The following is a 19626-nucleotide window of genomic DNA, read 5'->3' as shown; positions in this document are numbered from 1 at the left end:
GAGATACATCCACATTGTGTTCCAGTGGTATAGACTGACTTGGGCGGTGTGTTGACAGAGAGATATCCACATTGTGTTCCAGTGGTATAGACTGAGTTGGGCGGTGTGTTGACAGAGAGACATCCACATTGTGTTCCAGTGGTATAGACTGACTTGGGCGGTGTGTAGAGACATCCACATTGTGTTCCAGTGGTATAGACTGACTTGGGCGGTGTGTTGACAGAGAGATATCCACATTGTGTTCCAGTGGTATAGACTGACTTGGGCGGTGTGTTGACAGAGAGACATCCACATTGTGTTCCAGTGGTATAGAATGACTTGGGCGGTGTGTTGACAGAGAGGCATCCACATTGTGTTCCAGTTGTATAGACTGGCTTGGGCGGTGTGTTGAGAGACATCCACATTGTGTTCCAGTGGTATAGACTGACTTGGGCGGTGTGTTGAGAGAGGGAGACAGCCACATTGTGTTCCAGTGGTATAGACTGACTTGGGCGGTGTGTTGACAGAGAGACATCCCCATTGTGTTCCAGTGGTATAGACTGACTTGGGCGGTGTGTTGACAGAGAGATATCCACATTGTGTTCCAGTGGTATAGACTGACTTGGGCGGTGTGTTGACAGAAAGACATCCACATTGTGTTCCAGTGGTATAGACTGACTTGGGCGGTGTGTTGAGAGACCTCCACATTGTGTTCCAGCGGTATAGACTGACTTGGGCGGTGTGTTGACAGAGAGACATCCACATTGTGTTCCAGTGGTATAGACTGACTTGTGCGGTGTGTTGACGGAGAGACATCCACATTGTGTTCCAGTGGTATAGACTGACTTGGGCGGTGTGTTGACAGAGAGATATCCACATTGTGTTCCAGTGGTATAGACTGAGTTGGGCGGTGTGTTGACAGAGAGACATCCACATTGTGTTCCAGTGGTATAGACTGACTTGGGCGGTGTGTTGAGAGACAGCCACATTGTGTTCCAGTGGTATAGACTGACTTGGGCGGTGTGTTGACAGAGAGATATCCACATTGTGTTCCAGTGGTATAGACTGACTTGGGCGGTGTATAGAGACATCCACATTGTGTTCCAGTGGTATAGACTGACTTGGGCGGTGTGTAGAGACATCCACATTGTGTTCCAGTGGTATAGACCGACTTGGGCGGTGTGTTGACAGAGAGATATCCACATTGTGTTCCAGTGGTATAGACTGAGTTGGGCGGTGTGTTGACAGAGAGACATCCACATTGTGTTCCAGTGGTATAGACTGACTTGGGCGGTGTGTTGAGAGACAGCCACATTGTTTCCAGTGGTATAGACTGACTTGGGCGGTGTGTAGAGACCTCCACATTGTGTTCCAGTGGTATAGACTGACTTGGGCGGTGTGTTGACAGAGAGACATCCACATTGTGTTCCAGTGGTATAGACTGACTTGGGCGGTGTGTTGACAGAGAGATATCCACATTGTGTTCCAGTGGTATAGACTGACTTGGGCGGTGTGTTGACAGAGAGGCATCCACATTGTGTTCCCGTTGTATAGACTGGCTTGGGCGGTGTGTTGAGAGACATCCACATTGTGTTCCAGTGGTATAGACTGACTTGGGCGGTGTGTTGAGAGAGGGAGACAGCCACATTGTGTTCCAGTGGTATAGACTGACTTGGGCGGTGTGTTGACAGAGAGACATCCACATTGTGTTCCAGTGGTATAGACTGACTTGGGCGGTGTGTTGACAGAGAGATATCCACATTGTGTTCCAGTGGTATAGACTGACTTGGGCGGTGTGTAGAGACATCCACATTGTTTTCCAGTGGTATATACTGACTTGGGTGGTGTGTTGAGAGAGAGGGAGACAGCCACATTGTGTTCCAGTGGTATAGACTGACTTGGGCGGTGTGTTGACGGAGAGACATCCACATTGTGTTCCAGTGGTATAGACTGACTTGGGCGGTGTGTTGACAGAGAGACATCCACATTGTTTTCCAGTGGTATATACTGACTTGGGTGGTGTGTTGAGAGAGAGGGAGACAGCCACATTGTGTTCCAGTGGTATAGACTGACTTGGGCGGTGTGTTGACGGAGAGACATCCACATTGTGTTCCAGTGGTATAGACTGACTTGGGCGGTGTGTTGACGGAGATACATCCACATTGTGTTCCAGTGGTATAGACTGACTTGGGCGGTGTGTTGACAGAGAGATATCCACATTGTGTTCCAGTGGTATAGACTGAGTTGGGCGGTGTGTTGACAGAGAGACATCCACATTGTGTTCCAGTGGTATAGACTGACTTGGGCGGTGTGTAGAGACATCCACATTGTGTTCCAGTGGTATAGACTGACTTGGGCGGTGTGTTGACAGAGAGATATCCACATTGTGTTCCAGTGGTATAGACTGACTTGGGCGGTGTGTTGACAGAGAGACATCCACATTGTGTTCCAGTGGTATAGAATGACTTGGGCGGTGTGTTGACAGAGAGGCATCCACATTGTGTTCCAGTTGTATAGACTGGCTTGGGCGGTGTGTTGAGAGACATCCACATTGTGTTCCAGCGGTATAGACTGACTTGGGCGGTGTGTTGACAGAGAGACATCCACATTGTGTTCCAGTGGTATAGACTGACTTGTGCGGTGTGTTGACGGAGAGACATCCACATTGTGTTCCAGTGGTATAGACTGACTTGGGCGGTGTGTTGACAGAGAGATATCCACATTGTGTTCCAGTGGTATAGACTGAGTTGGGCGGTGTGTTGACAGAGAGACATCCACATTGTGTTCCAGTGGTATAGACTGACTTGGGCGGTGTGTTGAGAGACAGCCACATTGTGTTCCAGTGGTATAGACTGACTTGGGCGGTGTGTTGACAGAGAGATATCCACATTGTGTTCCAGTGGTATAGACTGACTTGGGCGGTGTATAGAGACATCCACATTGTGTTCCAGTGGTATAGACTGACTTGGGCGGTGTGTTGACAGAGAGGCATCCACATTGTGTTCCAGTTGTATAGACTGGCTTGGGCGGTGTGTTGAGAGACATCCACATTGTGTTCCAGTGGTATAGACTGACTTGGGCGGTGTGTAGAGACATCCACATTGTGTTCCAGTGGTATAGACTGACTTGGGCGGTGTGTTGACAGAGAGATATCCACATTGTGTTCCAGTGGTATAGACTGAGTTGGGCGGTGTGTTGACAGAGAGACATCCACATTGTGTTCCAGTGGTATAGACTGACTTGGGCGGTGTGTTGAGAGACAGCCACATTGTTTCCAGTGCTATAGACTGACTTGGGCGGTGTGTAGAGACCTCCACATTGTGTTCCAGTGGTATAGACTGACTTGGGCGGTGTGTTGACAGAGAGATATCCACATTGTGTTCCAGTGGTATAGACTGACTTGGGCGGTGTGTTGACAGAGAGACATCCACATTAGACTGACTTGGGCGGTGTGTTGAGAGACAGCCACATTGTTTCCAGTGGTATAGACTGACTTGGGCGGTGTGTTGACAGAGAGATATCCACATTGTGTTCCAGTGGTATAGACTGACTTGGGCGGTGTGTAGAGACATCCACATTGTGTTCCAGTGGTATAGACTGACTTGGGCGGTGTGTTGACAGAGAGATATCCACATTGTGTTCCAGTGGTATAGACTGACTTGGGCGGTGTGTTGACAGAGAGACATCCACATTGTGTTCCAGTGGTATAGACTGACTTGGGCGGTGTGTTGACAGAGTGGCATCCACATTGTTTTCCAGTGGTATATACTGACTTGGGTGGTGTGTTGAGAGAGAGGGAGACAGCCACATTGTGTTCCAGTGGTATAGACTGACTTGGGCGGTGTGTTGACGGAGAGACATCCACATTGTGTTCCAGTGGTATAGACTGACTTGGGCGGTGTGTTGACGGAGATACATCCACATTGTGTTCCAGTGGTATAGACTGACTTGGGCGGTGTGTTGACGGAGAGACATCCACATTGTGTTCCAGTGGTATAGACTGACTTGGGCGGTGTGTTGACAGAGAGATATCCACATTGTGTTCCAGTGGTATAGACTGAGTTGGGCGGTGTGTTGACAGAGAGACATCCACATTGTGTTCCAGTGGTATAGACTGACTTGGGCGGTGTGTAGAGACATCCACATTGTGTTCCAGTGGTATAGACTGACTTGGGCGGTGTGTTGACAGAGAGATATCCACATTGTGTTCCAGTGGTATAGACTGACTTGGGCGGTGTGTTGACAGAGAGACATCCACATTGTGTTCCAGTGGTATAGACTGACTTGGGCGGTGTGTTGACAGAGTGGCATCCACATTGTGTTCCAGTGGTATAGACTGACTTGGGCGGTGTGTTGAGAGACCTCCACATTGTGTTCCAGTGGTATAGACTGACTTGGGCGGTGTGTTGACAGAGAGACATCCACATTGTGTTCCAGTGGTATAGACTGACTTGGGCGGTGTGTTGACGGAGAGACATCCACATTGTGTTCCAGTGGTATAGACTGACTTGGGCGGTGTGTTGACAGAGAGATATCCACATTGTGTTCCAGTGGTATAGACTGAGTTGGGCGGTGTGTTGACAGAGAGACATCCACATTGTGTTCCAGTGGTATAGACTGACTTGGGCGGTGTGTTGAGAGACAGCCACATTGTTTCCAGTGGTATAGACTGACTTGGGCGGTGTGTTGACAGAGAGATATCCACATTGTGTTCCAGTGGTATAGACTGACTTGGGCGGTGTATAGAGACATCCACATTGTGTTCCAGTGGTATAGACTGACTTGGGCGGTGTGTTGACAGAGAGGCATCCACATTGTGTTCCAGTTGTATAGACTGGCTTGGGCGGTGTGTTGAGAGACATCCACATTGTGTTCCAGTGGTATAGACTGACTTGGGCGGTGTGTAGAGACATCCACATTGTGTTCCAGTGGTATAGACTGACTTGGGCGGTGTGTTGACAGAGAGGCATCCACATTGTGTTCCAGTTGTATAGACTGGCTTGGGCGGTGTGTTGAGAGACATCCACATTGTGTTCCAGTGGTATAGACTGACTTGGGCGGTGTGTTGAGAGAGGGAGACAGCCACATTGTGTTCCAGTGGTATAGACTGACTTGGGCGGTGTGTTGACAGAGAGACATCCACATTGTGTTCCAGTGGTATAGACTGACTTGGGCGGTGTGTTGACAGAGAGATATCCACATTGTGTTCCAGTGGTATAGACTGACTTGGGCGGTGTGTTGACAGAGAGACATCCACATTGTGTTCCAGTGGTATAGACTGACTTGGGCGGTGTGTTGACAGAGAGACATCCACATTGTGTTCCAGTGGTATAGACTGACTTGGGCGGTGTGTTGACAGAGAGACATCCACATTGTGTTCCAGTGGTATAGACTGACTTGGGCGGTGTGTTGACAGAGAGACATCCACATTGTGTTCCAGTGGTATAGACTGACTTGGGCGGTGTTTTGACAGAGAGGCATCCACATTGTGTTCCAGTTGTATAGACTGGCTTGGGCGGTGTGTTGAGAGACATCCACATTGTGTTCCAGTGGTATAGACTGACTTGGGCGGTGTGTTGAGAGAGGGAGACAGCCACATTGTGTTCCAGTGGTATAGACTGACTTGGGCGGTGTGTTGACAGAGAGATATCCACATTGTGTTCCAGTGGTATAGACTGACTTGGGCGGTGTGTAGAGACATCCACATTGTGTTCCAGTGGTATAGACTGACTTTTGCGGTGTGTTGACAGAGAGATATCCACATTGTGTTCCAGTGGTATAGACTGACTTGGGCGGTGTGTTGACAGAGAGACATCCACATTGTTTTCCAGTGGTATATACTGACTTGGGTGGTGTGTTGAGAGAGAGGGAGACAGCCACATTGTGTTCCAGTGGTATAGACTGACTTGGGCGGTGTGTTGACGGAGAGACATCCACATTGTGTTCCAGTGGTATAGACTGACTTGGGCGGTGTGTTGACAGAGAGACATCCACATTGTTTTCCAGTGGTATATACTGACTTGGGTGGTGTGTTGAGAGAGAAGGAGACAGCCACATTGTGTTCCAGTGGTATAGACTGACTTGGGCGGTGTGTTGACGGAGAGACATCCACATTGTGTTCCAGTGGTATAGACTGACTTGGGCGGTGTGTTGACAGAGTGGCATCCACATTGTGTTCCAGTGGTATAGACTGACTTGGGCGGTGTGTTGAGAGACCTCCACATTGTGTTCCAGTGGTATAGACTGACTTGGGCGGTGTGTTGACAGAGAGACATCCACATTGTGTTCCAGTGGTATAGACTGACTTGGGCGGTGTGTTGACAGAGAGACATCCACATTGTGTTCCAGTGGTATAGACTGACTTGGGCGGTGTGTAGAGACATCCACATTGTGTTCCAGTGGTATAGACTGACTTTTGCGGTGTGTTGACAGAGAGATATCCACATTGTGTTCCAGTGGTATAGACTGACTTGGGCGGTGTGTTGACAGAGAGACATCCACATTGTGTTCCAGTGGTATAGACTGACTTGGGCGGTGTGTTGACAGAGAGACATCCACATTGTTTTCCAGTGGTATATACTGACTTGGGTGGTGTGTTGAGAGAGAGGGAGACAGCCACATTGTGTTCCAGTGGTATAGACTGACTTGGGCGGTGTGTTGACGGAGAGACATCCACATTGTGTTCCAGTGGTATAGACTGACTTGGGCGGTGTGTTGACAGAGAGACATCCACATTGTTTTCCAGTGGTATATACTGACTTGGGTGGTGTGTTGAGAGAGAGGGAGACAGCCACATTGTGTTCCAGTGGTATAGACTGACTTGGGCGGTGTGTTGACGGAGAGACATCCACATTGTGTTCCAGTGGTATAGACTGACTCGGGCGGTGTGTTGACGGAGATACATCCACATTGTGTTCCAGTGGTATAGACTGACTTGGGCGGTGTGTTGACGGAGAGACATCCACATTGTGTTCCAGTGGTATAGACTGACTTGGGCGGTGTGTTGACGGAGATACATCCACATTGTGTTCCAGTGGTATAGACTGACTTGGGCGGTGTGTTGACGGAGAGACATCCACATTGTGTTCCAGTGGTATAGACTGACTTGGGCGGTGTGTTGACAGAGAGATATCCACATTGTGTTCCAGTGGTATAGACTGAGTTGGGCGGTGTGTTGACAGAGAGACATCCACATTGTGTTCCAGTGGTATAGACTGACTTGGGCGGTGTGTAGAGACATCCACATTGTGTTCCAGTGGTATAGACTGACTTGGGCGGTGTGTTGACAGAGAGATATCCACATTGTGTTCCAGTGGTATAGACTGACTTGGGCGGTGTGTTGACAGAGAGACATCCACATTGTGTTCCAGTGGTATAGACTGACTTGGGCGGTGTGTTGACAGAGAGGCATCCACATTGTGTTCCAGTTGTATAGACTGGCTTGGGCGGTGTGTTGAGAGACATCCACATTGTGTTCCAGTGGTATAGACTGACTTGGGCGGTGTGTTGAGAGAGGGAGACAGCCACATTGTGTTCCAGTGGTATAGACTGACTTGGGCGGTGTGTTGACAGAGAGACATCCCCATTGTGTTCCAGTGGTATAGACTGACTTGGGCGGTGTGTTGACAGAGAGATATCCACATTGTGTTCCAGTGGTATAGACTGACTTGGGCGGTGTGTTGACAGAAAGACATCCACATTGTGTTCCAGTGGTATAGACTGACTTGGGCGGTGTGTTGAGAGACCTCCACATTGTGTTCCAGTGGTATAGACTGACTTGGGCGGTGTGTTGACAGAGAGACATCCACATTGTGTTCCAGTGGTATAGACTGACTTGTGCGGTGTGTTGACGGAGAGACATCCACATTGTGTTCCAGTGGTATAGACTGACTTTGGCGGTGTGTTGACAGAGAGATATCCACATTGTGTTCCAGTGGTATAGACTGAGTTGGGCGGTGTGTTGACAGAGAGACATCCACATTGTGTTCCAGTGGTATAGACTGACTTGGGCGGTGTGTTGAGAGACAGCCACATTGTTTCCAGTGGTATAGACTGACTTGGGCGGTGTGTTGACAGAGAGATATCCACATTGTGTTCCAGTGGTATAGACTGACTTGGGCGGTGTATAGAGACATCCACATTGTGTTCCAGTGGTATAGACTGACTTGGGCAGTGTGTTGACAGAGAGGCATCCACATTGTGTTCCAGTTGTATAGACTGGCTTGGGCGGTGTGTTGAGAGACATCCACATTGTGTTCCAGTGGTATAGACTGACTTGGGCGGTGTGTAGAGACATCCACATTGTGTTCCAGTGGTATAGACTGACTTGGGCGGTGTGTTGACAGAGAAGATATCCACATTGTGTTCCAGTGGTATAGACTGAGTTGGGCGGTGTGTTGACAGAGAGACATCCACATTGTGTTCCAGTGGTATAGACTGACTTGGGCGGTGTGTTGAGAGACAGCCACATTGTTTCCAGTGGTATAGACTGACTTGGGCGGTGTGTAGAGACCTCCACATTGTGTTCCAGTGGTATAGACTGACTTGGGCGGTGTGTTGACAGAGAGACATCCACATTGTGTTCCAGTGGTATAGACTGACTTGGGCGGTGTGTTGACAGAGAGACATCCACATTGTGTTCCAGTGGTATAGACTGACTTGGGCGGTGTGTTGACAGAGAGATATCCACATTGTGTTCCAGTGGTATAGACTGACTTGGGCGGTGTGTTGACAGAGAGACATCCACATTAGACTGACTTGGGCGGTGTGTTGAGAGACAGCCACATTGTTTCCAGTGGTATAGACTGACTTGGGCGGTGTGTTGACAGAGAGATATCCACATTGTGTTCCAGTGGTATAGACTGACTTGGGCGGTGTGTAGAGACATCCACATTGTGTTCCAGTGGTATAGACTGACTTGGGCGGTGTGTTGACAGAGAGATATCCACATTGTGTTCCAGTGGTATAGACTGACTTGGGCGGTGTGTTGACAGAGAGACATCCACATTGTGTTCCAGTGGTATAGACTGACTTGGGCGGTGTGTTGACAGAGAGACATCCACATTGTTTTCCAGTGGTATATACTGACTTGGGCGGTGTGTTGACAGAGAGACAGCCACATTGTGTTCCAGTGGTATAGACTGACTTGGGCGGTGTGTTGACGGAGAGACATCCACATTGTGTTCCAGTGGTATAGACTGACTTGGGCGGTGTGTTGACGGAGATACATCCACATTGTGTTCCAGTGGTATAGACTGACTTGGGCGGTGTGTTGACGGAGAGACATCCACATTGTGTTCCAGTGGTATAGACTGACTTGGGCGGTGTGTTGACAGAGAGATATCCACATTGTGTTCCAGTGGTATAGACTGAGTTGGGCGGTGTGTTGACAGAGAGACATCCACATTGTGTTCCAGTGGTATAGACTGACTTGGGCGGTGTGTAGAGACATCCACATTGTGTTCCAGTGGTATAGACTGACTTGGGCGGTGTGTTGACAGAGAGATATCCACATTGTGTTCCAGTGGTATAGACTGACTTGGGCGGTGTGTTGACAGAGAGACATCCACATTGTGTTCCAGTGGTATAGACTGACTTGGGCGGTGTGTTGACAGAGAGGCATCCACATTGTGTTCCAGTTGTATAGACTGGCTTGGGCGGTGTGTTGAGAGACATCCACATTGTGTTCCAGTGGTATAGACTGACTTGGGCGGTGTGTTGAGAGAGGGAGACAGCCACATTGTGTTCCAGTGGTATAGACTGACTTGGGCGGTGTGTTGACAGAGAGACATCCACATTGTGTTCCAGTGGTATAGACTGACTTGGGCGGTGTGTTGACAGAGAGATATCCACATTGTGTTCCAGTGGTATAGACTGACTTGGGCGGTGTGTTGACAGAGAGACATCCACATTGTGTTCCAGTGGTATAGACTGACTTGGGCGGTGTGTTGACAGAGTGGCATCCACATTGTGTTCCAGTGGTATAGACTGACTTGGGCGGTGTGTTGAGAGACCTCCACATTGTGTTCCAGTGGTATAGACTGACTTGGGCGGTGTGTTGACAGAGAGACATCCACATTGTGTTCCAGTGGTATAGACTGACTTGGGCGGTGTGTTGACGGAGAGATATCCACATTGTGTTCCAGTGGTATAGACTGACTTGGGCGGTGTGTTGACAGAGAGACATCCACATTGTGTTCCAGTGGTATAGACTGACTTGGGCGGTGTGTTGACAGAGTGGCATCCACATTGTGTTCCAGTGGTATAGACTGACTTGGGCGGTGTGTTGAGAGACAGCCACATTGTTTCCAGTGGTATAGACTGACTTGGGCGGTGTGTTGACAGAGAGATATCCACATTGTGTTCCAGTGGTATAGACTGACTTGGGCGGTGTATAGAGACATCCACATTGTGTTCCAGTGGTATAGACTGACTTGGGCGGTGTGTTGACAGAGAGGCATCCACATTGTGTTCCAGTTGTATAGACTGGCTTGGGCGGTGTGTTGAGAGACATCCACATTGTGTTCCAGTGGTATAGACTGACTTGGGCGGTGTGTAGAGACATCCACATTGTGTTCCAGTGGTATAGACTGACTTGGGCGGTGTGTTGACAGAGAGATATCCACATTGTGTTCCAGTGGTATAGACTGAGTTGGGCGGTGTGTTGAGAGACAGCCACATTGTTTCCAGTGGTATAGACTGACTTGGGCGGTGTGTTGACAGAGAGATATCCACATTGTGTTCCAGTGGTATAGACTGACTTGGGCGGTGTGTAGAGACCTCCACATTGTGTTCCAGTGGTATAGACTGACTTGGGCGGTGTGTTGACAGAGACATCCACATTGTGTTCCAGTGGTATAGACTGACTTGGGCGGTGTGTTGACAGAGAGACATCCACATTGTGTTCCAGTGGTATAGACTGACTTGGGCGGTGTGTTGACAGAGAGACATCCACATTGTGTTCCAGTGGTATAGACTGACTTGGGCGGTGTGTTGACAGAGAGATATCCACATTGTGTTCCAGTGGTATAGACTGACTTGGGCGGTGTGTAGAGACCTCCACATTGTGTTCCAGTGGTATAGACTGACTTGGGCGGTGTGTTGACAGAGAGACATCCACATTGTGTTCCAGTGGTATAGACTGACTTGGGCGGTGTGTTGACAGAGAGACATCCACATTGTGTTCCAGTGGTATAGACTGACTTGGGCGGTGTGTTGACAGAGAGACATCCACATTGTGTTCCAGTGGTATAGACTGACTTGGGCGGTGTGTTGACAGAGAGACATCCACATTGTGTTCCAGTGGTATAGACTGACTTGGGCGGTGTGTTGACAGAGAGACATCCACATTGTGTTCCAGTGGTATAGACTGACTTGGGCGGTGTGTTGACAGAGAGGCATCCACATTGTGTTCCAGTTGTATAGACTGGCTTGGGCGGTGTGTTGAGAGACATCCACATTGTGTTCCAGTGGTATAGACTGACTTGGGCGGTGTGTTGAGAGAGGGAGACAGCCACATTGTGTTCCAGTGGTATAGACTGACTTGGGCGGTGTGTTGACAGAGAGACATCCACATTGTGTTCCAGTGGTATAGACTGACTTGGGCGGTGTGTTGACAGAGAGATATCCACATTGTGTTCCAGTGGTATAGACTGACTTGGGCGGTGTGTTGACAGAGATACATCCACATTGTGTTCCAGTGGTATAGACTGACATGGGCGGTGTGTTGAGAGACCTCCACATTGTGTTCCAGTGGTATAGACTGACTTGGGCGGTGTGTTGACAGAGTAACATCCACATTGTGTTCCAGTGGTATAGACTGACTTGGGCGGTGTGTTGACGGAGAGACATCCACATTGTGTTCCAGTGGTATAGACTGACTTGGGCGGTGTGTTGACAGAGAGATATCCACATTGTGTTCCAGTGGTATAGACTGAGTTGGGCGGTGTGTTGACAGAGAGACATCCACATTGTGTTCCAGTGGTATAGACTGACTTGGGCGGTGTGTTGAGAGACAGCCACATTGTTTCCAGTGGTATAGACTGACTTGGGCGGTGTGTTGACAGAGAGATATCCACATTGTGTTCCAGTGGTATAGACTGACTTGGGCGGTGTGTAGAGACATCCACATTGTGTTCCAGTGGTATAGACTGACTTGGGCGGTGTGTTGACAGAGAGGCATCCACATTGTGTTCCAGTTGTATAGACTGGCTTGGGCGGTGTGTTGAGAGACATCCACATTGTGTTCCAGTGGTATAGACTGACTTGGGCGGTGTGTAGAGACATCCACATTGTGTTCCAGTGGTATAGACTGAGTTGGGCGGTGTGTTGACAGAGACATCCACATTGTGTTCCAGTGGTATAGACTGACTTGGGCGGTGTGTTGAGAGACAGCCACATTGTTTCCAGTGGTATAGACTGACTTGGGCGGTGTGTTGACAGAGAGATATCCACATTGTGTTCCAGTGGTATAGACTGACTTGGGCGGTGTGTAGAGACCTCCACATTGTGTTCCAGTGGTATAGACTGACTTGGGCGGTGTGTTGACAGAGAGACATCCACATTGTGTTCCAGTGGTATAGACTGACTTGGGCGGTGTGTTGACAGAGAGACATCCACATTGTGTTCCAGTGGTATAGACTGACTTGGGCGGTGTGTTGACAGAGAGACATCCACATTGTGTTCCAGTGGTATAGACTGACTTGGACGGTGTGTTGACAGAGAGACATCCACATTGTGTTCCAGTGGTATAGACTGACTTGGGCGGTGTGTTGACAGAGAGACATCCACATTGTGTTCCAGTGGTATAGACTGACTTGGGCGGTGTGTTGACAGAGACATCCATGTTGTTTTCTTTTTGTTCCATATTGTTTTTACTGTTGTGTGCGGGTCCTCTCTCACTTTTTATAGGCATTTCCTGCCTGTTATATAATTTTTCCTTTGTCGTTTTGTTCTTACAGTCAATCACATTATTTGTGAGATCATGGCTGACCAAGCATCCCATTGGTCACATTGTAAAAATTGTGGGTGCTGCTGGACATGGTTTGAGGAAGAACAGCGAAAAGGGTTGTTTTTTGAGACGGGCTAACGGACTTTGTGTATTTTGTTCATGGTCACAGAGTTGGAGGAGCAGACACGCAGGGCCCTGGAGCTGGAGCAGGAGAGGAAGAGAGCCAGGGAGGAGGCGGAGAGGCTGGAGAGGGAGAGACAGGCAGCGGAGGAGGCCAAGGCAGAGCTGGCCAGGCAGGCCGCTGACCAGATGAAGAACCAGGAACAGCTGGCCGCTGAGCTGGGCGAGTTCACCGCCAAAATAGCCCTGCTGGAGGAAGCCAAGAGGAAAAAGGAAGAGGAGGCCACTGAATGGCAGCAGAAGGTAACCACCTCCCTACATTCTACACTGTGTCCTGGTTACAATATAGACTACACTGTATAGAATCAGTCAGTTGTAGGTTGTACTGAAATGTTCTATAACGTTGCACCTTCCTGAATAAGTCCCATAACTCACCTTCTCCCCAGGCCATCTCAGCCCAGGACGACCTGGAGAAGACCAAGGAGGAGCTGAAGACTGTGATGACGATCCCGTCGACACCAGCGGGCGGCTCCACGGAGAGCGAGCACGAGGAGCAGGACGAGAACCACGCTGAGGACGCCGCCGAGCTCTCCCTGGAGGGTGTGAGTGCCCTGGACCTGCGCAGTGAGGAGGAGCGCGTCACCGAGGCCCAGAAGAACGAGCGCCTCAAGAAGCAGCTGCAGGTCAGTCCCCTCTGACCTTTAACCCCAAGACCTGATGACCTCCCCTTAAAGGGCTTTCTTTAGTTGCTGGGTGGCGTTAACTGTCATTGAGAGGTTTCAATCAATTAACCCTCTCTCTACCCCCCCCTTTCTCCATCTCTCTCTACCCCCCCTTTCTCCATCTCTCTCTACCCCCCATTTCTCCATCTCTCTCTACCCCCCCTTTCTCCATCTCTCTCTACCCCCCCTTTCTCCATTTCTCTCTATCCCCCTTTTCTCCATCTCTCTCTACCCCCCCTTTCTCCATCTCTCTCTACCCTCTCCCTTTCTCCATCTCTCTCTACCCCCCCTTTCTCCATCTCTCTCTACCCCCCCTTTCTCCATCTCTCTCTACCCCCCCTTTCTCCATCTCTCTCTACCCCCCCTTTCTCCATCTCTCTCTACCCTCCCTTTCTCCATCTCTCTCTACCCTCCCTTTCTCCATCTCTCTCTACCCCTCCCTTTCTCCATCTCTCTCTACCCCTCCCTTTCTCCATCTCTCTCTACCCCCCCTTTCTCCATCTCTCTCTACCCCCTCCCTTTCTCCATCTCTCTCTACCCCCTCCTTTTCTCCATCTCTCTCTACCCCCTCCTTTTCTCCATCTCTCTACCCCCTCCTTTCTCCATCTCTCTCTACCCCCCCCTTTCTCCATCTCTCTCTACCCCCCCTTTCTCCATCTCTCTCTACCCCCCCCCTTTCTCCATCTCTCTACCCCTCCCTTTCTCCATCTCTCTCTACCCCTCCCTTTCTCCATCTCTCTCTACCCCCTCCCTTTCTCCATCTCTCTCTACCCCCTCCCTTTCTCCATCTCTCTCTACCCCCTCCCTTTCTCCATCTCTCTCTACCCCCTCCCTTTCTCCATCTCTCTCTACCCCCTCCCTTTCTCCATCTCTCTCTACCCCCTCCCTTTCTCCATCTCTCTCTACCCCCTCCCTTTCTCCATCTCTCTCTACCCCCTCCCTTTCTCCATCTCTCTCTACCCCCTCCCTTTCTCCATCTCTCTCTACCCCCTCCCTTTCTCCATCGCTCTCTACCCCCTCCCTTTCTCCATCGCTCTCTACCCCCTCCCTTTCTCCATCGCTCTCTACCCCCTCCCTTTCTCCATCGCTCTCTACCCCCTCCCTTTCTCCATCGCTCTCTACCCCCTCCCTTTCTCCATCGCTCTCTACCCCCTCCCTTTCTCCATCGCTCTCTACCCCCTCCCTTTCTCCATCGCTCTCTACCCCCTCCCTTTCTCCATCGCTCTCTACCCCCTCCCTTTCTCCATCGCTCTCTACCCCCTCCCTTTCTCCATCGCTCTCTACCCCCTCCCTTTCTCCATCGCTCTCTACCCCCTCCCTTTCTCCATCGCTCTCTACCCCCTCCCTTTCTCCATCGCTCTCTACCCCCTCCCTTTCTCCATCGCTCTCTACCCCCTCCCTTTCTCCATCTCTCTCTACCCCCTCCCTTTCTCCATCGCTCTCTACCCCCTCCCTTTCTCCATCGCTCTCTACCCCCTCCCTTTCTCCATCTCTCTCTACCCCCTCCCTTTCTCCATCTCTCTCTACCCCCTCCCTTTCTCCATCTCTCTCTACCCTCTCCCTTTCTCCATCTCTCTCTACCCTCTCCCTGTCTCTCCTCCACCAGGTGTTGAGCTCGGAGCTGGCTGAAGCCATAGACGATACCATGAAGACCCAGAATGACATGCTTCACGCGGAGAACGTGAAGGCCGGGAGAGACAAGTACAAGACCCTACGTCAGATCCGCCTGGGCAACACCAAGCAGCGCATCGACGAGTTTGAGTCCATGTGATCTGTTCTGGGTTCCCCCATCCGTTCGTTGGCGACTCGCTTTTCGCCAAAACAACAGGCGCTGTCCCTCCTACACTCCCCCCTTTTCCCCGTACCCATACCCGCAAAGGTTCCAGAGGGCACGGCCGCCACCGCCTCAAACTTTGCCAAAGCTCTGCCCGCATCTCCATCAGGAATCGGGCGCAAGCAACGCTTTGCACCGTTCCGAAAGTGGTATTCTCCTTGTATTGCAAAGAATGCGTCTGTGCTTTGCTTTCAAATATCTAATGTGGAGACACAAGAAAAACCAAAATGGGAAAGATTGGATTTTTAAGCGAACAGGGCCATGGGAAGCTTTGTTGTTCTTGCCAGAAAGCTAGTATGCAATGCTTTAGTATTACTGACTCGGTTGTCTTCAACTTAACGTATTGATGCTGTCTGGTACTTTCAAAACCTTTTTGCTTTTGTTCTGATCTATGGTTATGACACGTTTTATTGAAGCCCTGTTTGTTAAGTTCTCTGTTCTCATTGTTAACTTTGAAGGTAGATTGGTCCGAGGCTGGTAGAGGCTTGTGTTAGGGGCTCGATCCATTCAGTTATGTTGTGAACAATTTTCAAAACATTTCATTGTTTTAAAAGAAATGAGCCTATGGGTAACAGGGTTGACGTTTTATACTCGACCCACTGTCTTCTACCACAAAATGGCCAAAAAGAGTGGAACAAGCTCTCCTGCTTTTACACTATGATTTGACTATTAGATATTCAATGTTTTCTATTGTAGAAAAATACATTTAGAAAGGAATATTTTCACCATATTAAAGTGAGCGTTCAGTTGTCGTAACAGGGTTGACCTTAATGAGAGACCAGGTTTTTTTTGTAACCTTAAAATGAATCACTAATCGCATGAAATAAAGTCTTCAGAAATGACTTTCAAAGCAACAAAATAACTATTGCTTAACAATGATGGTGAAAATCTGGAGAAATTGATGTTAACTGGGTTAAAGTCTCCCGGGAAGTCGGAGGCGAGTGACGAATTTTGCCACTAAGTCTTTATTCATATAAAAATCAGATTTATTGAATTTACCATGTGGTCTATATTAAAGAGCACTTCATTTGAAAAGAACAGGCTTTTAAAATGTCTATATTGATTCACCATTTCTACTTAAAATATCAAAGGGATGCAAAAGGAAGTCATTTTGTGGAACGGCCCTACTATCTAGACTCTGAGCATCAGTGCAAAGCCACTACACCAGTCTTGAGGAGAGGTGTGAGGCTTGATGTCATACTGTTGTAGAGAAACACATTTGTCCATCATAGTATGATGGAGATAAGCTAATTGGTTAGGTGTGTGTGCGTCTGCGACAGACAGGTAGGAAGAGAGAGCGAAAGCTGTTAGTTTAGCTCCTGTGAGCTGACTCCTAATGTTTCATGTCCAGTCACCATAGATGGTTTCCTCTGCCTACCAGCTCACAAAGGCCTGGAAAAGACAGAGATGCTTAAGTGGTGTGAGAGTGCCAGTATTGTCTGTCTGCATAGTAGTAACTTTTGAAGAGGTATACCATGGTCTTTCTGGCTGGAGAGCCCATGAAAACGTCAGTCCTCATCGGAGAACAGAGCTCTACCTCAATACTGTAACCATGGTGACTGACCAAACAAACACTCGGTCTCAAATCCCCTCCCACAGATTGAGTTTTGACTGTGGCTTGACTAGTTCAGACTAGGAGGCGATGTAGCTTTATTGGTTAACATTTCAACTGAAATGAGTGCTATTTTTATGCCAGATGTACTTTCAAGCGATGACGCATTGAAGTGTCACTAGTGGAGACAATTGATTAAAAAAATGATATTAAGTTTGGAGCTAGTTTTACATGGTGGTCTCTTTGAGATATCTACCTTGTGTTACTACCTTCTGTTACTGAAGTTTCTCTGAACTGTAACTACACCTAAATTATACAGAAGATCAAAGGTCACGCAAGCCAATCCAACACTGAGGACACGGCTGTGAGTCTGTAGTGGACTGTTCCGATACTGTGCAGTAGTAAGGTTGAGGACTGCAGTGACCCAGGCTGTGTAGACAGGGTGTCTGTCCTGTGGAGCTGGTTTGACTGGTTATTGTTAAGTGCTGTTTGGACTCGGGACCTGCATCTGCCGACAGCCAACTGGGGCCAGAATAGGACCGTCATGTTTCTCCTCTGCTGCTGGACAGATCTGCTCACCATTTTCTCTGCCACAGCTGTCAGCAGGATGGATGGAAACTCAATGGCAGAGTGCCACCATTTTAGGACTGTGAAGAGACAGACCAGTGCAGATGTTAGAGGTGAATGTGCCCCCCTATTTATACGCTCTCATTAGAGGGACCCAGCCTCTTGGGGCAACCCCCCCCCCATCTCAATCTTATAATTCTGCAGATTTAAATGTTATGTTCAGTGGGAATAGAGAACAGGCCAATAAAAACATTTTCAGACCTTGATCTTTTCTCACACAACCTTTTTACTCACTCCAAATCAAATTAACTCCAGCTTTGTGGATAAATGTTACTGGTGCGTTTTGAATGAACCCGAGTGTTCAGTTTTTTTTTTTTTGCAATTGGATGGAATGTATTATGCTACACTAGACAGCTGGTTTAAGTTGATCTTAAAGCCAGAGTTTTAATAAAATAAAGCACTTGTTTGGATCCGGAGGACACTGAAGGGGCTTGACCCAAACCTGCCTTTTCGTTAACCCAGTGAGTGTCCAAATATAGGGGTTGTATTTGCCATAGCAGGTGAAAAAACTGTGCTTCCAACTTATTTTTGTAATGTGTTCCAAGATCAAACTATCTACCAGCATGCATCAGTAGCTCACTAGAGGTGAAAAGAACTCCTCTACATGCCAGCATCCCCCATATTTAGGGCAGGGTGCATTGAGTTGGGCTTTTCCCATTGGCTGAGCCTGTTAGCCCGCTTGTGTCGCCTCCAATGAGAGCCGTGTCAGTGATGCCTGTGTTGGAACCAGCTGTCACGTATGCGGTTCAGTTTTTCCTTATGTTCATACTAGTGTTTCTGTAAGATAAAGGCCCGGATGGAGCTTAGTCCATTGGTTTCACAAAAGTTTCAAATGAAGTTGCCTTTATCTTTTTTATATTGTATATATGTAACAAATATAGTATTGGTTTAAATGATTGGTACCTCTGACACCAGTAAAAGTTATGTTGATAAGTGATTTTGAATGTCAGTGATTCTTTAGACATGAACCTCGAACAACACTGTTCATTCATGGTTTAATTAATGCAGTGCAGACGACACCTTCTTGATAACAAGAACATACAATGAGCAGTTCATCTTTTGATCTGAAAATGTTTTTTCTCACTGTCCTCTATCTGGTCAGCTGCCACTAACATTGATCACATCAGGAAATGTAAAGCCAAATTAACAGCACTAATTGCCATTGACTTGTTGCACATCAAATGTTTGGCTCATTGGTGTTTTTCTTTATTTGAACTTGTTCAAACAGCTTGGCATCGAGGGCAGAATGAAACCATAGACATTGCATCTTTCCCGTTATGGCGTCAGCTCACGGGCAGCGTCATTGTGGCCGTCTCCATTTTGAAGTAGTCCATTTTCTTCTAGGGTGCACACTGCCACCTAGAGTGTGTTTTGAAATGGCATAAAGCCATGGTTGGTGATATGTTTCCTCACAAGTATAATTCATTGGTTGACCCCTCCTGACGACCTGGATGGAATTATGTGATCCTTCCTAAACCCATAGGAAGTCCCACCCAGCTGACTTCTTCAAACTCGTTGAAAGACCTCAAAGGCGCTGCCCATGCTAAAACATGCTTTTGGGCACTAGAGTCCTCTATCTCTGGATGAAACCCTGTCAGTCCGTGGGCAGAGTATGCAGGTGAGTCAAATAAAAGGCCTTGTGGGTGGTTAAAGGGCGTCACACACAGGGTTGCCAGCTCAAATCCCAATGATACTTTTCTTTTCCAACATAAGTCTAAATGAACAGCTTTAAATATGTGAAAAAACAAGCGTTTTAACCCAACCCTAAACTTAACAAATCACATTTTTCTGCCCTCAGAATTAGATCAAAGGAAAACTCCAATCTGTAATATAGTAAATGTTA

At 48.4% G+C, this 19626-nt stretch overlaps 1 protein-coding gene across 1 annotated transcript in view; it reads left to right on the top strand.

Moving 5' to 3' along the window:
* Positions 1-18720, top strand: part of LOC139566241 (radixin-like) — a 107565-nt gene extending 88845 nt beyond the window's left edge. Inside the window, exons 12-14 of the mRNA XM_071387280.1 lie at positions 13098-13351; positions 13495-13731; positions 15377-18720. Of these exons, the coding sequence (XP_071243381.1) occupies positions 13098-13351; positions 13495-13731; positions 15377-15541 (656 nt within the window). The 3' untranslated portion in view covers positions 15542-18720. The remainder of the gene's footprint in view (positions 1-13097; positions 13352-13494; positions 13732-15376) is intronic.
* Positions 18721-19626: the final 906 nt, after the last annotated feature.

The sequence above is a fragment of the Salvelinus alpinus genome, chromosome 38 (assembly GCF_045679555.1).
Source record: "Salvelinus alpinus chromosome 38, SLU_Salpinus.1, whole genome shotgun sequence".
Classification (NCBI taxonomy): domain Eukaryota; kingdom Metazoa; phylum Chordata; class Actinopteri; order Salmoniformes; family Salmonidae; genus Salvelinus; species Salvelinus alpinus.
Note: the sequence above shows the minus strand (reverse complement) of the source record. Positions and strands in the feature narration are given on the sequence as shown.